The 17,698-nt window shown below is 44.5% G+C and overlaps 1 protein-coding gene across 2 annotated transcripts in view; it reads right to left on the reverse strand.

Annotated features, from left to right (window-relative positions):
• The window catches only part of MYBBP1A (MYB binding protein 1a), a 55,877-nt gene that overhangs the window by 36,539 nt on the left and 1,640 nt on the right, over positions 1-17,698 (reverse strand). Inside the window, exons 4-22 of one of the 2 annotated variants that reach the window (XM_041399576.1) lie at positions 17,394-17,468; positions 16,868-16,975; positions 15,854-16,044; positions 15,410-15,577; positions 15,106-15,223; positions 13,387-13,676; positions 12,631-12,738; positions 11,844-11,972; positions 10,905-11,108; positions 10,198-10,303; positions 9,715-9,802; positions 8,528-8,679; positions 7,725-7,814; positions 6,984-7,109; positions 6,122-6,286; positions 4,945-5,102; positions 3,980-4,114; positions 2,536-2,632; positions 131-262 (exon numbers count right to left, since the gene is read on the reverse strand). In XM_041399576.1, coding sequence (XP_041255510.1) covers positions 131-262; positions 2,536-2,632; positions 3,980-4,114; positions 4,945-5,102; positions 6,122-6,286; positions 6,984-7,109; positions 7,725-7,814; positions 8,528-8,679; positions 9,715-9,802; positions 10,198-10,303; positions 10,905-11,108; positions 11,844-11,972; positions 12,631-12,738; positions 13,387-13,676; positions 15,106-15,223; positions 15,410-15,577; positions 15,854-16,044; positions 16,868-16,975; positions 17,394-17,468 — 2,640 coding nt within the window. Of the gene's footprint in view, positions 1-130; positions 263-2,526; positions 2,633-3,979; positions 4,115-4,944; positions 5,103-6,121; positions 6,287-6,983; positions 7,110-7,724; positions 7,815-8,527; positions 8,680-9,714; positions 9,803-10,197; positions 10,304-10,904; positions 11,109-11,843; positions 11,973-12,630; positions 12,739-13,386; positions 13,677-15,105; positions 15,224-15,409; positions 15,578-15,853; positions 16,045-16,867; positions 16,976-17,393; positions 17,469-17,698 lie in introns of both variants that reach the window. The other variant, XM_041399575.1, reaches the window with a different exon arrangement.

Here is a 17,698-nt window from a genome sequence, read left to right on the forward strand (position 1 = left end):
AAAACCCAAGGAAATCTGACAGCAATTTCAAAAGTCTGCAATAAAGCAGAGAAGTTTCTCTCCCTACTTTGCCCAGAATTATAACCATACTTTGGAGCCAGCAGAAGACAACACAGCCAGCAGCACTTACTGGGAAGCGTTTGAAGAGATCATGGAACATGGAGAACGTAAGGGGACTGTTCCGTCTGCTGAGGAACTGGGTCAGTGCCTGCTGATAGATAGCAGCCACCTTCTTCACATTCAGACAGCCTGGGTTCAAAAGCTGCAGGGAAGAAAACAGAACAAAAGCATTCCCAGTGAAACACAAGAATGAATCACTAACTATGAATAAATTAATTTCCATCAGTTCTAAGAGGTTTTCCCAACAATTAGTTATGCTTGAGATATGACACAGAACCATGAATAAACAGCCAAGTGGGCCCCAAATATGCTCTCCCAGGCACTGACAGCCATATGACCTTGTCACTGAAGGGCAGCACAGCTTCCTAGTAGGACTACACACACTCCATGTAGTGTGGGGGCTGTGCTCTAGGTTTGTGGCTGGCATGTCTACTAACACCAGGCTCACAGGGCACTGCAGGCCCATCCTGCAGTAGATGGGCTGTGCACATGGTGTTTGTTCTCAGCTGAAGAGTTACTTGTATCTGTAGATTTTAGTGTATGTACATCTGCATCTACACACACTTAGCACCTATGTCCAGGACTCTGAAGTACTCAGCAGACAAGTCCTAGCACTGATCAGGGATCCAGCAATCCCAAAACTGTGTCCATGCTCCAATATCCCCCTCTGGTGGGGAACAAGAATCCCAGACACACAGCAACCTGCTCAGGCTACATGGATCTATCTAAACAGGAGTCATGGAAGAGCCAAGTGTGGAGCACTGCATCCCAACGTTCCTGACTGCTCTCATACTGCCAGGGAAGTACTGCTTTTTGGCAAGAGTGAAAAATTAGGGCCCAGGAGGAAAAAAAAACTGTAATCTTCACAGTAGTGAACCTCTGCCCAAGGAATTTTTCCATGGCCCCATGGAAATCTAAATCCAAGTTAACACAGTGTCCTGTTCTCAGGTCAAACTCCCACTGCTACTGCAGCTGAACACAGGCTAAAGTGGAACAAGGAAGATGGGTCTTGAAATATGACCTCAGTTTTTCTAGTTGAGTGTCTCTACTTAGCTCTTACTTGATAGACATGTCTGCAGGGGAAATAATTGATTTCTCCTTCCATGCATATATTTACTAAAAAAAAATTCTTCTATAGTTTTTCCATAAATTTGATTACTGCATCCTAGTGTCTCTAGTTCCACTTTCCTGCTTATTAAAAAGCTCCAAATTGTGCACACAAAGCACAACTCACTGGAAACACACAACACTTCTGTCTCTGGTTCTCCACAGCAAAACCTCCCTGGCCTCAACACAATGTCAGTCAGCATCAGCAGCATGACACGAACTGAGCTGTCACTTCCCTCAGACTGGCAGTTCATGTCAGCTGCTGGCTCTGTCCCTACCTGGCCAGGACCAGAGCTCTGCTCCCATTGGAATAAGAGGCTTCCCTGTGAAACTGCACAAGGATGCTGTGCAGCATGCCTCACTCCAGCCTCAAAGTCAAGTATGTTGTTTATATTCCCCCCAGATCTCCCATTTTGCTCTTCCTTCACAAAAGGCCCAGCACTGCACAGGAGCTACTTGGATTAACACCCTCCACCTCTCCCTAAGCCCTAGAAACACTGGCTGTCTTTTCAGCCTCCAGCAATACTTCAATGTGTGTTAATTTCCATGAGGGACCTCTGTTTATTTTTCTACCCCACAAGATGTCAGCAAGATGAAGGCACTAATTCCTGTGATCAGTTTGAGGGGTTCAGAGGCAAGGCCAGGGTCAGCTGCTGAGACTGAGACACTACTTGCTATGTTTCTAGTGCAGATGACTGGAGTGGGCTGCCCAATATAAAGGGTCAGCTACTCTGAGACCTGTGAAATGCAGCAGAGACAGTAGGTGAAAGGGGATCAGACTAAGGGTCTTCTAGTAATGGACACCTGTAGCACAATCAGATGAAGTCTCCCTCCAAACAACTACCACTGAAATCAGGCCTGCTCCAAACACTCTTCACCCTTCACCTTAGCCCAAACCTCAGGGGAATAGGAGTTTACTCTCATCCATCACTGTTCTGTGTCTTCCTGCTCCTCAGCACCCTCTGGAAAAAACTCAAGAGTGACTGCCAGGAATTTAATGGAAAAACCAGCAAATGAGGGAGAACAGCACAAATACCCATGAGGCTTCTCTGGACATCAGCCTGGATCCACTGAATCAGCAGCCCCTGTGGTTATGGGAAAGCATGCAGGAAAGGGTGAAAGCCAGGAGGGTGAGGGCCAGAAAGGCAAAGGGAAGTTTTCAGTCTCATGGAGATCAGGTAGACAGGTACCTGCAAGCAGCAGGCCCAGTGACAATGAACAAGGAAGGGTCACTCAGCAGAACCAGGTAATGCAGCTTTACTGGCAAAACACATCCTCAGGAGCAGCCTTGTGTCTTACCTGACACACCTGCTTTGCTCTGCTGTCACTCTGTTTCTCGGGCTCAGGGGGAGGAGCAGTTGATGATGTGTTTCCTTTCAACACTTTGAGCAGGTACAATGAGGCACTATAAAAGAAAAGGGGAGAACACAGCAGTTACCACAGTGCCACAGTGAAGCTACCTAAGGGCAGAGGCCAAGTGGCACAGACAGCTTACTTTGTAGCAAAGATAGTTACAGAATTTGAGAGGGTCCCTTCTCACAGTCTAACCCACTCTGACCTGACCTAAAGACAAAGAAATCTTAGGAAGCTGAATCATTTCATTATGTGTGATCACAGATATCCCCACTGTCACCCTGGTTTCCTCAAGCTCATGCTTTTGACTGGCACTGCTGGAGGAGTTCTGCACCTTGGCCAGGATTTCTGAGCCTGCACAGCTCAGCCAGGACTGCAGCACACCACAGTCAGATATCCCCACTGTCAGCCTGGTTTCCTCAAGCTCGTGCTTTTTGACTGGCACTGCTGGAGGAGTTCTGCACCTTGGCCAGGATTTCTGAGCCTGCACAGCTCAGCCAGGACTGCAGCACAGCCTCTCAGCCTCAGCTGCCATGTGCTGGAGAACTCAGGCTGGAGAACTCTCCACTGGGAGAGCATGCAGACCTCTGTGCTTGTGGAAAATGCAGTATTTACTGAGCACTGCCCCACTGAGGACTGCCACTGCTGGGAAGCTGTCAGGGAACCCTGCAGCATACACAGCCAGCCCCATGTTGCCAAAAGTACCACGGTTCCTGCACAGCCATGGGGGAGATGTGCTGCAGAGCCAACAATGTCCAACAGCACTGGGTTGACCAGGCAACATGGCACCCACTGCACACACAGCTGAGCTGAAATATCCCAGACTGAGTATGAAAGTCCTCCTGAAAGTGGCTGCATGTCACTAGACAGCCTGCTGGTAAATGGGACTCCTATTTACACCACAAAAGAGCAAGATCACTCATCTATCTAACAAATACATATCTGGGTATCCTAACTTTGCTGTACTCTACAGCAAAGGAGAAAATACTGGTAGGTACCAGTCAGGACTAGATGGTTATTGCCTTCATTATGCTATCATGGAGACAGTAAACACTGCATTTAAAGAACAATCATCACAGGTTGATTGGGAATTACACTCATCCCCCACTGAAGCACACATACTGCTTTACTCCCAGAGGAAGCCTCAAAGCACTTCCCACCAGCAGCAGCAATGCTATCCCAGACCATTTCTGTATCACAGAAGCTATAAAAGACAATCACCAAAAAACAGACATATTTGAAAATGCTTCAGACTGCCAGGACTGACTAGTCCTTATGTAAGACACAGATGCTGGCACCAAACCTTCTGCAAGGCTCTTGCTTCCCAGACTCCTTTACACAACATCACACCTGCTCAGATCTCACAGCATCAGCAGAGAAGCTCCTTGTGAACACTCACCTGAAGTAATAGAGAGCCACTGCAGAGTCGCTGTGCTTGCAGGCTTTCTTGACCAGTCTCTGCACTAAAGCATGCACATCTTCCTGCAGGGAGGCCACTCTCTTGCAGTACTGCTTGTTGCGGCACAGAGAGTTCCTGCACAGCATTGAAACAAATGCAAAGCTGTTACCTACAGACAGAGCCCTGGGGAGGATGGCCAGGAACACTGAGCACTTCATCAGGGTGAGTGAGAGCAAAACCAGAACACAGTGAGTGGTGACAAACAATGCTAGCTGTGGACAGCACATGGCTGTGGCAAGAAGGGTGAGGACTCTGAACACTTTTCACCTCCAAGCACAAATTCAGGCATCAGAGCTGACTTTCCTTCAGAGCTCCCACAAAGGGCACTAACTACCTCAAACCTTGTTACTTCACAACTGCTTCTCAACTGGGAAGAGGGAGCAGCACTGAAAATGCTTTAGGATGTCAAGAAGTGGTGCACAAAGGATACATGTGACACAGCATGCATTTTATCTGTCTAGCTGGTATCATCCCTCACTTCTGGCCCTGAACAGAGAATTTGCACTCTGCCTGCCTCAGAAATAAGTTGTTGAGAGATTCTTCCAGCCACAGCAGCAACTCTGTAAGCCTTGGGAGTGTTGCATGGTCTGACTCAGAGGTCAGAGGCCATGGAGGTATTCAGTGACATGGCTCCATACCTGCAGTACCTGTGTTTGTTCTTGAGGCTTCCACCTGCAAACAGGTTTGACACTCCAAGTCCTTTAGCACAGAAAATCCAGATCCTAATTCCTTTCCTGCAGGTTATGACTAAGCACTGTGTATGTGTGTGGTGCTGTTAATCTAACCTACACAATCTCTAAGCACAGCAATTGCCTTCAGCCTTAGACCAGCTCCGGTGTTCAACCAACACCACAGCTGTTTATCAAAAGCCACTGTCTATTACCTGGAGGTCTAAGGACACTTACTTGAAGATACTAGCTGTTTTCTGGAGGAAATCCACCTCCTGCTTGTCAGAGTCTGAGCTCATGCACTGTTCAATCAATTGAAGCAGGGGCTCAATGATATCAAACACCAAGGGGTTCTCTGCTTGCTTAACCAGGAACACATCAATCAGATCCAACACCTGCAAACACAGTTATCCATGTGAGGAGTACAGCAGACAGGGAAGTAAGATAGATTTACACAGAGAACCTACTAGTAGGCTATGGAGCAGCTGGAGGGGGCTGAAGAAAATTATTTACAGCTGAGGTCTGTACACATTCTGGTATCATTTCTAATGTTAAGGCACGGGAAACTGAAAATTGAAATTTGAAACTGAAGATTGAGAGTTGTCTGTTAGTTCCAACTCTGTTTCGTGCAGTGACACCATTTAGAAAGAACAGTCACAAGAATCAGTATCACCTGGCCAGACCTGCAGTCACTCTAACCTGGCACAGGTCCCTGTTAGCACCACTGACTGACAGCTCTCACTCCTGCAAGCCCCCTTGAATTACAGACAGTGCACCAGCATAAAATCAGCCTTTTTATGGAACAGCATCAGAAGGGAAATGCAGCAGAGCCACTGGCTCACTTCACTATTCAGCCTTGTCTAACTGACTCCTGACTCCCATTTCTGTCTGGGAGCAGCTGGAGCTGTCCCTGGATGCTGGAATGTCCCAGAAGGTCCATGCTGACACCAGGCGGCCTGACCTCAGCATTACAGTCACAACCAACCAGGGGGTTTAGCAAAACTCCCAGTTTTACTGGCAAAAAAAGCTCATGTTGCAAAATGACCCGAGGCACTTAATGCATTAAGGAACACCAAGCTTGTCCAGTTTAAAAACAAACTGACAGGCACGTTTGGGTAGCTGCAGGAAAAGATCTTATCAGTTTAAGCATTTCAGATCAGCAAGTGAAAACCATGGTGCACTTTTTGACAGCACAATCCTGGTTTTCAAACAGGTCTGTGAATCCCCAGCCACCCACCCCAACAGTGCTGTGCCAGGTGCTGTACAAAGCCAGAACAATCCAGTCCCAGCTTCCAGGAGCTCATGACACATGTGAATGTCCAAGCTGTTTAGTGTTAGGTAGCTCACAGAATGCATAGGCTTCAAGTGACATGCTACTAAGCCAGAGGTCTTCACACAAACACTTCTCTCCCACCTTGGCCTTGAAATCCCTCCGCAGGATCTTCTCTTTCCGTATTCTGTCCTTCTCATCTTTCTTCGCCTGGATCCGTTTCTGCTGCTCAGCAAAAAGGGCTGAGATGTTCTTGTCAAGAGCCATCATAGCATCATCATCCAGCTCTTCATCACTCTTATCTCCTTCCTTTTGTTTTCAGGAGAGAAAACCCAACACATCAACTCATATACTTTAGAAGGACAGCGGGGAGGGAACCAGAGCCAAGACCAGACTCAAGCAGGGGTGTAACTAACCCAGAACAATACTGCAGAGAGGGAACACAGATGCTCAGACCCATGAGAAATCTCACTTATATTTCCCATCAGGTAATCTGGCTGCACAGCACTAACATGTAGAGAGGATCAGGAGAGGACAGAGGCTGAGGTTTTGACCTGAGTCCCTCTGTGCTGTTCCTCCTTCAGTAAAGAGGAATATGTTTCTATGCCTGCAACCTTTACTGGGATCATTAAACCAAACTCTGTCACTGCTATATTAAGTCTCCAGAGTGGCCTTGAGGGAACACTCCTCCACACAGGCCAGCCAACACAAGTAACACTATCTCAGTGCTTTAGTTCTCATCAACCTCATTTATTACAGGCAGGAGCAGAAGCTGTGTCAGGCTAGACTGAACAAGCTAAAGTGCTCAAGACATATGAACAATAAATAAAAGGACAAGTGACTTATTCCCACAGCTCACCTAAGACCATGAGCTGTTTCAAGTGCCATACAAAGATGGATGCAAGGGCCGAGACTGCATGAGCTCAGGCAGGATGAGGGTCACTAGATCATCTCTCACCATCCCAGCCTCCTGGTATCTGTATCAAGGTAGGCAGTGAAAACATACCAAAGCATTCCCTCCTTGGAGAACTTTCATCAGCTGACTGCGAAAATTATCATCAACTTCTTCACTCTCCTCATCTTCACTGTCAGTGTTGTCTTCATCCGAGGAGTCTTCGCTTCCTTCTTCATCCTAAGGAAGGAAAGTTCATCTCCTGAGCCCAACACACAAGCCCAACTCAATTCTCAGAAATCAAACCTCAACCCTCCCCTACTGCCTTCCTTCTAGCCCTCAGATCCAAAAACAGGTATCTCAGAAAATGGGGTACCAGGTCTCCAAAAGAGCTAAAAGTGGAATATAATAAAGACTTCTCTTTCATATTAAATAAGGATCAAAGAGAAGCTTCCAAGGAACAGCTCCCATCTGACCCTCCTCTCTGTAATGCCTCGTGACTTGAATCTCCATAGTCCTTAAAAACATGAGATCTGGAATCCAGCTGGCTGTGCATCACAGCCATGACTCCATCTTGGCTGCAAAAAGGAGAGGCCTGTGCTCCTTTCAGGATGCAGCTATTTCTTCTCAGAAAGGCATCTATTCAACCAGCCACACCTACAACTGCAGGCTAAGAGACTCAAGCATGCACTTCCAACAAGCCATTTGTGTGTTGAACCTTTAAAAGAAACCTTAATAGAGCAACAGCCATTTTCCTCAAGTAGAGAAATTATGTTAATCTATTAACCCAGCTCAGGAGAGCCATTAAATATTGAGGATATGAGGAGTGTTTGTCACTGGCAATGGCACAATTACCGTGTCCTGTGCAGATTTGGTCTTTTTGTTCGATTCTTCCATCACAACGACTGCACTTTCTTCATTTTGCTCTTGGTTAGGGTCAAAAACCTACCAAAAAAAAAAAAAAAAAAAGGACTTGCATTTTTTCATTGTTTTGTTTTTAATCATTTCTTGTGTACAACAGACAGAAATTTCAGCACAGTAAACCAGCTGAAAAATGGAATTTTAAGTAAGGGCATTAACTTTCTGCTTGTTAACATGCCAAGTTTTTTTCTGTAAATAACAAAAAAGGTGGAGAAAACTGAAGAGGCTGGTGGCATCTCACAGCTTGGTTTGTTACAAATGAAGTATTAGGTTCACCACAAAGTACCTGACAGCCCATCTTTGCAATCTACACATTATTTTCTCAGTAGGCATCACCTTTCTTAGTGGTATGACCAATTCAGATTTTTAGTGTCACTTATTTTTAGCACCTCTATGAAAAAAGAACCTTACTAGAAAAAAAAAATGTTACCATTTATACTTACATATAAAATCTACCAGTTATATAAACTGACCCAGGAATTTCTTCAGCCTAAAACTATCAAATAATACAGCTTGAAGTTAGCAGATCTCGGGCTCCTGTAAAAACAACCAAACTCCTCCCCCACAAGAACAAAAAATAGCCTAAACTACAGCTCAAATTCAGTAGCACACATCATCGGACAGCTCCTAAATCAAGTGGACTTTAAATTAAACCCAAAATCGAGACATACTTGTACATACATCTGTTAGGCACAAAACAGGCAAACAGTACAAGGCCCTACTAGTGCCTCACTTACATCCAGGATCAGCTGCAAGCCCCTCTTGGTCAGGTTAGGGCATATCCATACAAACACACTCTTGGAAATCCGACGTAAGAGGAGGCTGGGCTGGGCAAGGAGGGAGAGAAGGATTTCCACCATCACCTCAACCCATCCTGGCTCCGAGTCGTCTGCACAGGAACAAACAAACAATGACAGGAAGAGGCATTGGTATATCAGTAAGAAACTACAGAAAAATTCACCAAGGAATAAAATTGTCCTTCTAGCTGACTCTTAAAAGTACCACTCAGTAACACAGACCAGAAGGCTGGGAGAAGAAACCGCAGGGAGAAACATGCTTGAAATGGTCTTTTGACCACTGCAAAGGCTCATCAGGTAACAAAAGCCACTATTTATTAAATCTTTACTTAGATTAGCAGTTCTGCAAGTTGTCTGACACCTACTTGGCCACATTAAAGCAATTAACAGCTGGTCAGCAAAAGTATATATTTTATAGTGTTTCCAGTGAAATCAGAAGTCACAGCAGCCCATAAAAAGTGATGGCATTTGAAATTTGTCATTTAGTCCAAAAGTTTGGGAATCCTGCTCTACAACCAACCAAACCACCAAAGAATTACAGCTTTTATTTTCACAGTGCCCTCAAATTGATTTACACAGATTTCAGGAGAACAAGACCACAGTTAGAGAGGAAATCAGAAGATCAAGCCAAGTTTTTTTCTGACCAAGTCCCAGCCTAGAGGGTCCACAGGCCCCAAACAAGGATCAGCCTCCATCTCCAAACATGCTGTGTATACACAGAGGACACATTTAGCTTGCTCAGAACTCAAGCTGAGAAGGAAACCATGTTTTATGCCTGCTGGGCGTTCAAGCCCACAGCTCTGCCAGGCAGACACCACCAGCCACTGGCCTGCACAGAGCAATCACTCAAGGAGAACGAACTCCCTTGGAGTGCTCACCCAAACAAGGGCAGCTGTGGAGCTCAGCTCTCCTTTCCAAGGCACACAGGAACACAACCCACTGACAGGGCAGACAGAGAGCTGGAGCAGAAGACTTAGAATGGCACGGAAAGAGAATGAAGAAGGGATTCTCCTGGGGTTAAGTACATAAAGCTAAAACCAGTGCTTCACTAAGGCAGAACTGCCATCTTCTGTCTTTGACAGACCACTAACAATCCCACTCCCTTTCCTTCTGTAGGAAGGACTCACCAGTCTTCTTCTTCTTGGCTTCTTTGCTGAATGCCCTCTCTGTGCAGTTCAGAAGGTCACTCAGAACATCAACTGTTTCAGACTGATTCTGTTTGATCACAAACAGACAGGGAACAGGCTCAGAACTCCCCACTACCAACAACAACAGAAGGAATATGCTCCAAATCTAAGGACCACTCTAAACAGGTACAAATATTACAATTACCTACCACAGCTCCTTTGCAGAAAAAAAACCTCAAGTTTTTGCTGTTCAAGTCAGCAGCAAATCAAGGGCAGAACTAATGGTCAGGCCAAGCTTTGCCCACTACGTGTCTACAGACAGCATAATAATCACAGCTTATTAGCTGCCAGTTGCCCATTTTCAGAAGCCAGAGGTTCTGAAAGGCTGGATCTCTGAACACAGAGAAACTCCCCATCTGGATGTTCAGAAAGCCCAGCTATCAGCCTATTTTATACTACAGAAATATTCCTCAGAGATGTTACCTTGAAAAGATGAATGGCCACTGAAAGCAGAAGTTGTTGGAAAGCACCAATTTTGGCACTGTCTGATTTGTTTTCCTTCTGCAGATTCTTCACAGACTGAAGTGTTCTGAAGAAAGAAACTTCTCTGAGTTTTTCACAATTACAACAGCAAAAGACTAAAAATGTGACCTTTGTGTACTTAACATTTCACCTATTGGCACTGGATACTCTTTTAGTACACAATCTTAACCCAGTAATAGTATCTGACTGAATGTGGGTTATAAAAATATATACATTCCTAATAACCACAGCCAAGGCTAGACCTTTATGGGGAATCAAACTCAGAAAAGAGTCATTGAGGAGCTTGTACTGGCATTATTAAGAGAAAAGATGAGCAGACTGTTACAATCATGTTTGGGAGAAGGACGATGAAGAAAAACAGAAAAGGACACGGGTATCACATAGTTAACACACAGAAGGAAGAGGAAGAAAGGAATGGGGTGAAAAGAAACAGAAAGATACTCTGAAACCCAGCCATGGGTGCAGGATACTCAAAGGCAAGAAAAAGAACTGCCACTGCCTGTGAAATGGCTGTGCTACACTACCAGAACACCAGGAGGCAAAGAGAACACAACAGCTCTTTTACTCTCCTAAAGAGAAACCAAGACCAGGGCTTTCCTCCCTTTCTTACTTCACCAACCCAGCACCCAGTTTCCCAAGCATCTCACCTCTCCCAGATATCCCTCTGTTCTTTGGTGAAAGGTTTCACAGCTTTGACATGCTCACTGGAGAGCAGCTTGTTGGCATACTCAACGAGGAGAAAGATCCACAGCTTCCCATCTGCAGTCACACCATGGATGTGCTTCTCTCTCAAGGCTGCAGCCTTTGCTGTATCCCCCAAAACAGGCAGGGTGTTTAATGTCTGAAGTAACCTGCAAGGAAACAGCACCATGTTACTGTCAGAGGAACCAAATGGCCTGTTCCTACTTACCAAAATAATACCCACCAGCAAAGCACTCTCATGCTAGAGCTCTGGTCACTCACTGCAGCCAGACTGACAGTGCCCAGCTTTCAACCCACTCATGTAGCCAAGATAGCAGTGTAGAGCTCATTATCTTGGTGGTTCCAAGCCACCTGGTACTCTCAAGGACACTATTAATCTCAGTTTTTTCTGACTCTGTGTCCCACCATGTGCTCTACTTTTCTTCTACTGAGGTTTGGCAATCATCTAAAAACATCTATTACCAACTCTATCTTCCTTAGCACAGGCAGGGCTGTGGAGTCACCAGCATCTCGCACACAGAGTGGCCAGAAAGGCAACAGCCACCAGCACCCAGCACCTCCCTCTTGGGTCCTTCCCCTTCCAGCTTGCAACAGAAACAATGGAAATACTAAAAAAAGCAGTATGAGCTCAACAACTCCACACCTGCCATATCATCTCACATACACTCATCATCTCATATACACTCATTTGTCATGGACAAAGCATGATCTTTGAAAAATCCATCTCCACAAAAAAAGCCATTTCCTAGTGCTGGAGTCAAAGAAATGCTCCTACCATCAGCAGCCTACCATTCCAAACTTCTTGCCCCGCCATTCACAAGGTGATCTTATCCTCAAGAAAAAAGAGAAATTTCCAGACTTAAAGCATGCAATCAAATCCTTACCCAAAGAAGTAGTTTTCTGTCTCCGTATGATCCCGTTCGTTTAGGGGCTCTGATGGAAGGACACTAGCCTCAGCTATCTGGGAATTCTTCTTCTTCTTAGCAACAAAGAAAGCATGGAAGAAGCAAAACCTAGAATAGACAGAAATAGGAACAAAATGAAAACCCAGATTGGTCATAACAAAGCAAAATCAGCCCAGCCATGCAAACCAAACAGCTCCACATTCAAGGAAGTCCAAGCACTGAAAAAAGCACTGTTTACAATGAGACTCTTATCTCAAAATACACAGGGTAAAGAAGAGAAAAAGATGCTCAGGACTTCACAAAAGTGAAGCACCAACACTTAAGACCACAAAACACAATACTAAGACTGTCAGATGTGGGTCACACTCTCCAAGACACTTTAAGTCACAGAAGAATACTTATTAAGACCTGATGCTAAAAATAGTGTCTTCAAGCAGTTTAGGCAAGCAGGAATGGAAAATTTATTGAAAATAAATTTCAATAAATAAATTTATTGAAAATAAAATAAATGAAAATAATTTTTTAATTGAAAAAAATTGAAAATAAATCACAAATTATGTGATTTTAAGTGCCAACTACTTATGACACAGGTTTGTCTGATTATGCAGAAGGTATTTTAAAAACAAAACCTAGTCTCCTAAATCATTTGTTATGGAGCATTTCCACTACTGGATTTGCCTAGTGTCATGGGGACAGCTTATCTGGAATACTGCTGCTGAGCTACAGAGGATTATCCCAAGCACATGTGTCTTTACATCAGTCTCACCTGGCAATGTCCATCACAAGGCTCTCCTCTTTTCTGGTGGCACTTTCAGTGATGTTAACCAGCCGGTGCATGATCCATCTTCTCAATCGAGCAATCTTCTGTTGTGCTCTTTGAATAAGAAGGAGGGCACAATCAGCAGTTTGAACACTAACCCAACACAAATACACTGCACAATCCACTGCATCAAGAAGTGACTTTCAGATATTTAGAGGCTTTACACTAAAACTGGCAAAGTTATGTAGTAACAAAGCAATAGGTAAGAAAGAAGAGATATAATCTTCTCAAGATTGCTTTTCACTATGCAAAAGGCGACCTATTTACCCCACAGAGAGTCTGCAGATGAGCAAAAAGCACTTCCAAGACTTGCAGCAGTCAGCAGAGTGAGGTTTATAGGTGCCAGGTAACACATAACCTGGCCTGAATGCCAGCATGTCTAACACACAGGTAAAAGAGAAGCACAATTCTTACAAAGACCTGAGAAGCTGTAGTGAAAGAGGAAACCAGGAGACATATTCTCCAAAGCAACTGTCAGGACTAGAAAAATAAGAGAAAAGGCTCTTTTGGTGATGCAGTCTGCTTTGGGCAGGCTGGATGGTTCTCAATATGCTTGCACAATTTGCAGAATTGAATTTTATTGCAGTGAAAGAGTCAGATTCTGGGGCTAAACTTTCTGAGACAGAGGAAATAAACAATTGTCAACTCATGGCAAGGGAACCAGCAAATGCTGAGAGGAAGGTGCCATACCCACGTACTCACATGTCTGCGTTCTGCCGGTTCTGTTTCTGCCGGTTACTTGAGAAGTCTAAACAACAGTCCAAGTCTGGCCTGAGGAACATGTCTTTGAGCCAGCAGATGTATTTTTGCAAGGTCACTGCCTGCAGGTGTCTGACTACCCTGGAAGCACTCAACAACACTGGCCTCCCTTGATTGGTAAGGGTAGAGAAGCCCATCATCACAGCCAGTTGCCTCTCTGGGTCATCGCAGCCGCTCAGAAATGTATCTATATATCCCTCCATTTCTGCAGCAAACTTAAATCCCTGGGGAGACTGAAAAACATGGTCAAAGAAGCAGGTCAGGAACTTCACACTCAGAATGAATGGCTCTGTAAATAAAAATCACAGAATCAGAGAATGGGCTGGATTGCAAGGGACTCTCAAGTGAATCATATTTATTTACTCCCTTGTTGATTAAAAAAGTGGAATCAGCTGAATGGCTCTGTAAATAAAAATCATAGAATCAGAGAATGGCCTAGATTGGAAGGGACCTCTCAAGTGAATCATATTTATTTACTCCCTTGTTGATTAAAAAAGTGGAATCAGGAAGCCAACTGCCAGTAAATAACAGACTCCAGCTTTGTCTAGCTCCATTTTCAACCATCACCAGAAACCCATAAGGAACTACAAGGTAACAGCATTTACTTCTCCAAACAACCTATGTCAAGAAACAAAACAAACACCAAAACCCAAATCATATTCAAACAAAGATCTTTTCATCATTATTCTCTCATCATCAACAATATTAGGAGCTTCTTCCATTTAGTCTCATTGTTTTCAGGGGATTTGTACATTTCAGATAGGAACAAAAAAAAAAACAATTTGAAGCACATGGAAGATCACAGCTTAATTTACTGCGCAACAAGCACAAAAAGTAAGAAATAGGAAAACTACTAAGCCAGTGGATAAATCCTGGAGAAAGCTGGTCCATTTAGGGAGGCACCATGGTATGCAGTATTTGCAGAGCAAACCCACACACCTATGGCTGCTCTGATAAAAGAACAGAAAGATCACACAGACCTATCTCTCCCAAGAGACAACAACTATTTCTGGACACATGTGAGGAGGTTTGGGATTGTGTTACCACAAAAAGCTAAGCTAAAAGCTAGTTCTATCAGTATTCCCCTTTTACTTTTCCTCTCTTTACTGCAGCCTTGTGCTGTTTGCTGGCTTCCCAATAGGGAAAGAGGAAGAGGAGCTCCAAAATCCAATTCCAAATAATTTTTGTGCTAAAACCTCAGATGTTTATTGAAACAAGCACTAACAAACAAAAGCACGAGTTGTCCCTTTTTGCCTGTGCCTTCCAATGTTCATGCGACACCCAGCACAATGATACACAAAAAGGAGCTTCTGGACACACAAAAGCAAAGGGACTGTTAAAGGACAACACATGACACTGTCAATTTGCTGAGGGCTGCCCTTCCTCTGCTTCCCCCCTCATTAGAGCTTTCCTGGCAGCAGCCATGAAAACAGGTGAGACAGAGCTGAACGGTTTCCATACCCTTAAAACAGGCAATGACAACCAAATATAGGCTACACTCAGTCCACTGCAACCAGTGGTCATACAATAACCTTGCTTTTAGTAAGAGTTCAATGTCTAAAATTACATAAACTTTTTTAATACGAGATTATTTGAAACTAGAAGTGGGGCAGAGACTTCTTTGTGCTCAAGACATGGCCTTTAGCTTGTTCAAAGACCTACCTGAGTTGCTACCACGTGTTCTCCATAGTGCAGCATCACCTTCCCTTTGAGAACCACCTGCAGCTGCTCCAGGGACAGCAAGGGGAGAGCACTGCCCAGCAACCGGTAGCACATGTAACTGAGAGGGAACAAAGAACATTCCCTCAGGCTAAAGCACAGCACTAAATCCACACACAGGGCTGAGACAGAGAGGAAGTGCTGGGGCAGGGTACAGGAGCATGCAGGGAGATGGAAGGCAAAACCTCTGAGTCAAGAAACAGAAGGATAACATGGGAAACCACCAAAAGTGTATGTTAAAACAAACCTCACAGGTCCTGATTTCTCCTTCAATAGCCCATTCTCCACAACTTCATTCCAGAACAGTTCAAAGGCACCTTCCTTCAGTGCAACTTGTAGCAAATCAAACACTACACTGGGCAATTTCTTATCTTCCTTCTCAGACTTGGCAGCACTTTTCAGAAGCTCTACAAGTCTAGAAGAAGAAATAAAACAATGGGAGAGATCTGACCTGAAAGGGAATTGTTGAAGGCCAAATTCATCCTGCTGAAAGACACAGAAGTGCAGGCTGTGCCCCCTGGGAGAAATGACACAACTATAACTTGGGAACTTGCATAACAATTAACACCTAACCCTTAGCAGCACCTGCAGTGGCAAATACAAGCAGGAATCAGAATCACAGCCACATTTCTCCCACTGCTAGCCAAGACGAAAATAATGTTCACTTAAACCTCCTTATTTAAGAACTTACCTGGAAACATTTTCCTCATTTACAACAGTAGGTGAGCCAAACAGCTTCTTCAGCTTTTTAGGTTTCAGAACACCAGGGAATTTCTGCATTCCCACAAGCAAAAGGTGCAGGTTCTCTGGAGATGTGAAGGCTGAAGAGAGGTCACCTTGCAAGATGTCAAACAGGACCTCCTCAAATACAGTTTCAGGTACCTAGACAGGAACGAGGGTGACAGCATATAAGAAATATCTCAGGGCATTTTACTAACTTGCGGTGAAGTAAGCACATTAAAGTATCTGCATTGGAGGACATTTTACTAAAAGCTTGCAGTGTTCTGGAAACTCTAGAAATAGTCTTCGGTGACACAATGAAAAATAAATAATGGATGTGTCCATGACTGCCAGACAGTCCCAGGTGCTTAACCATAGGGAGCAGGACACCATGCTGTCATCAGACAGCAATTCTGGTCAACTGACTCCAGCTGCAATTGTTCTCCTGCTGTCTGACTGCTCTGCCTGTACAGCCAGGCAACCCAGGGACAAGGAAACTCTTTATTTAACACTGCTAGTCTTCACATCTACAAATAATATCCACTTAAAAAAAGGAAATAAACTCTTTTTTTTACTACATCCTCAGAGCTCTTTACTCCTTGTCCCTACATAATTTCATTCCCAACACCCCAAAATTCAACTTTAAGCCCAGGTTTGCTGCATAAAAAAGATTTTTTGTTCAGAGTTTTCAGCATGCATCTCTCCAAAGGTGCACATGGTCCAATACATAATCCAAGCAAATGGGAAACAACAGGCTGTAGGATTGTCCACAATGAAGTCAAACCAAGCCAAACCAGAGCACCCTTCCCAGAACACAAGCACCTGCCCACAGGCAATAGAGGGACAGCTCCCACCGTTTACACTCACTCTTCCACACCCCCTATAACTTCTGGCTATGAACAAACTAAAGGAAAATCTGACCCCAAAGCCAAGCCCTCTCTTCCTCCCACCCCACAGGCCCCAAGCCCACACGCTGTGCCTGTACCTCGGAGGTGATGTCAATGAGGGTTTTGCGTGGCAGATCTCTGAGGTGTGTTTGGTGATTTGTCAGCTGCTGGAGAAGCTGGATGCTCTCCAGCAGAGCCTTTCGGTCCTACAAAGGAAAGATAAGCCAAAACCAGAGGATATATATCAGAAATCAAGCTGAAGGCTCAGGTAATAATCCACTCTTTAGATGTTTATGGCTACTTGTAATAAGAAACACGCAATTGTTTCTTAATTGGTCACTCAGCTTTTTCCAAAATCATGTTTTCCAGCAGGATATGACAACAGATCCCTTCCTTCCAGGAGAGGTAAGAGCCTCCTGTACTATTCGACACAGTTCCTACATTCTCCTCAGGAACAGACATTAAAAAGGCACAAAGAGTCCATGGATGGCACAACAGAAACAAACTGAACTTGATGTTTCAAGTGCCACTGCATCGATTACCCAGCGACCCAGCCTTTCTCTGTCAATCCTCTTTCCACAGCAGAAGCCCCAGCAGAACTGACACACCTGACAGCAGTGTTACCTTCACAAGCCGCCCAGACTGGAACAGAGCCATCACTCCAAAAAAGTTCCCAAAAGCAGCATTTCTCACAAGTTTCTGAAAGGGAAAAAAAAAAAAAAACAGGTAAAAATCTACTTTCCTGAGAGGTTATAGCTCATATACAGCTACACAATCTATGAAGAAAGATAGCAAGAAAATCCAGCCTTGAACACCCCACCATGGGAAGAGAACATACTGAAAAGCAAGCCCCTACACAATGGTTAAGAACTGTCCTAGAGTACTTCATCACACTGACAACTCTCACCTAAAACAGGGCCAAATGACAA

Source organism: Onychostruthus taczanowskii, unplaced genomic scaffold, assembly GCF_017590055.1.
Source record: "Onychostruthus taczanowskii isolate IOZ18803 unplaced genomic scaffold, ASM1759005v1 scaffold165, whole genome shotgun sequence".
Classification (NCBI taxonomy): Eukaryota; Metazoa; Chordata; class Aves; order Passeriformes; family Passeridae; genus Onychostruthus; species Onychostruthus taczanowskii.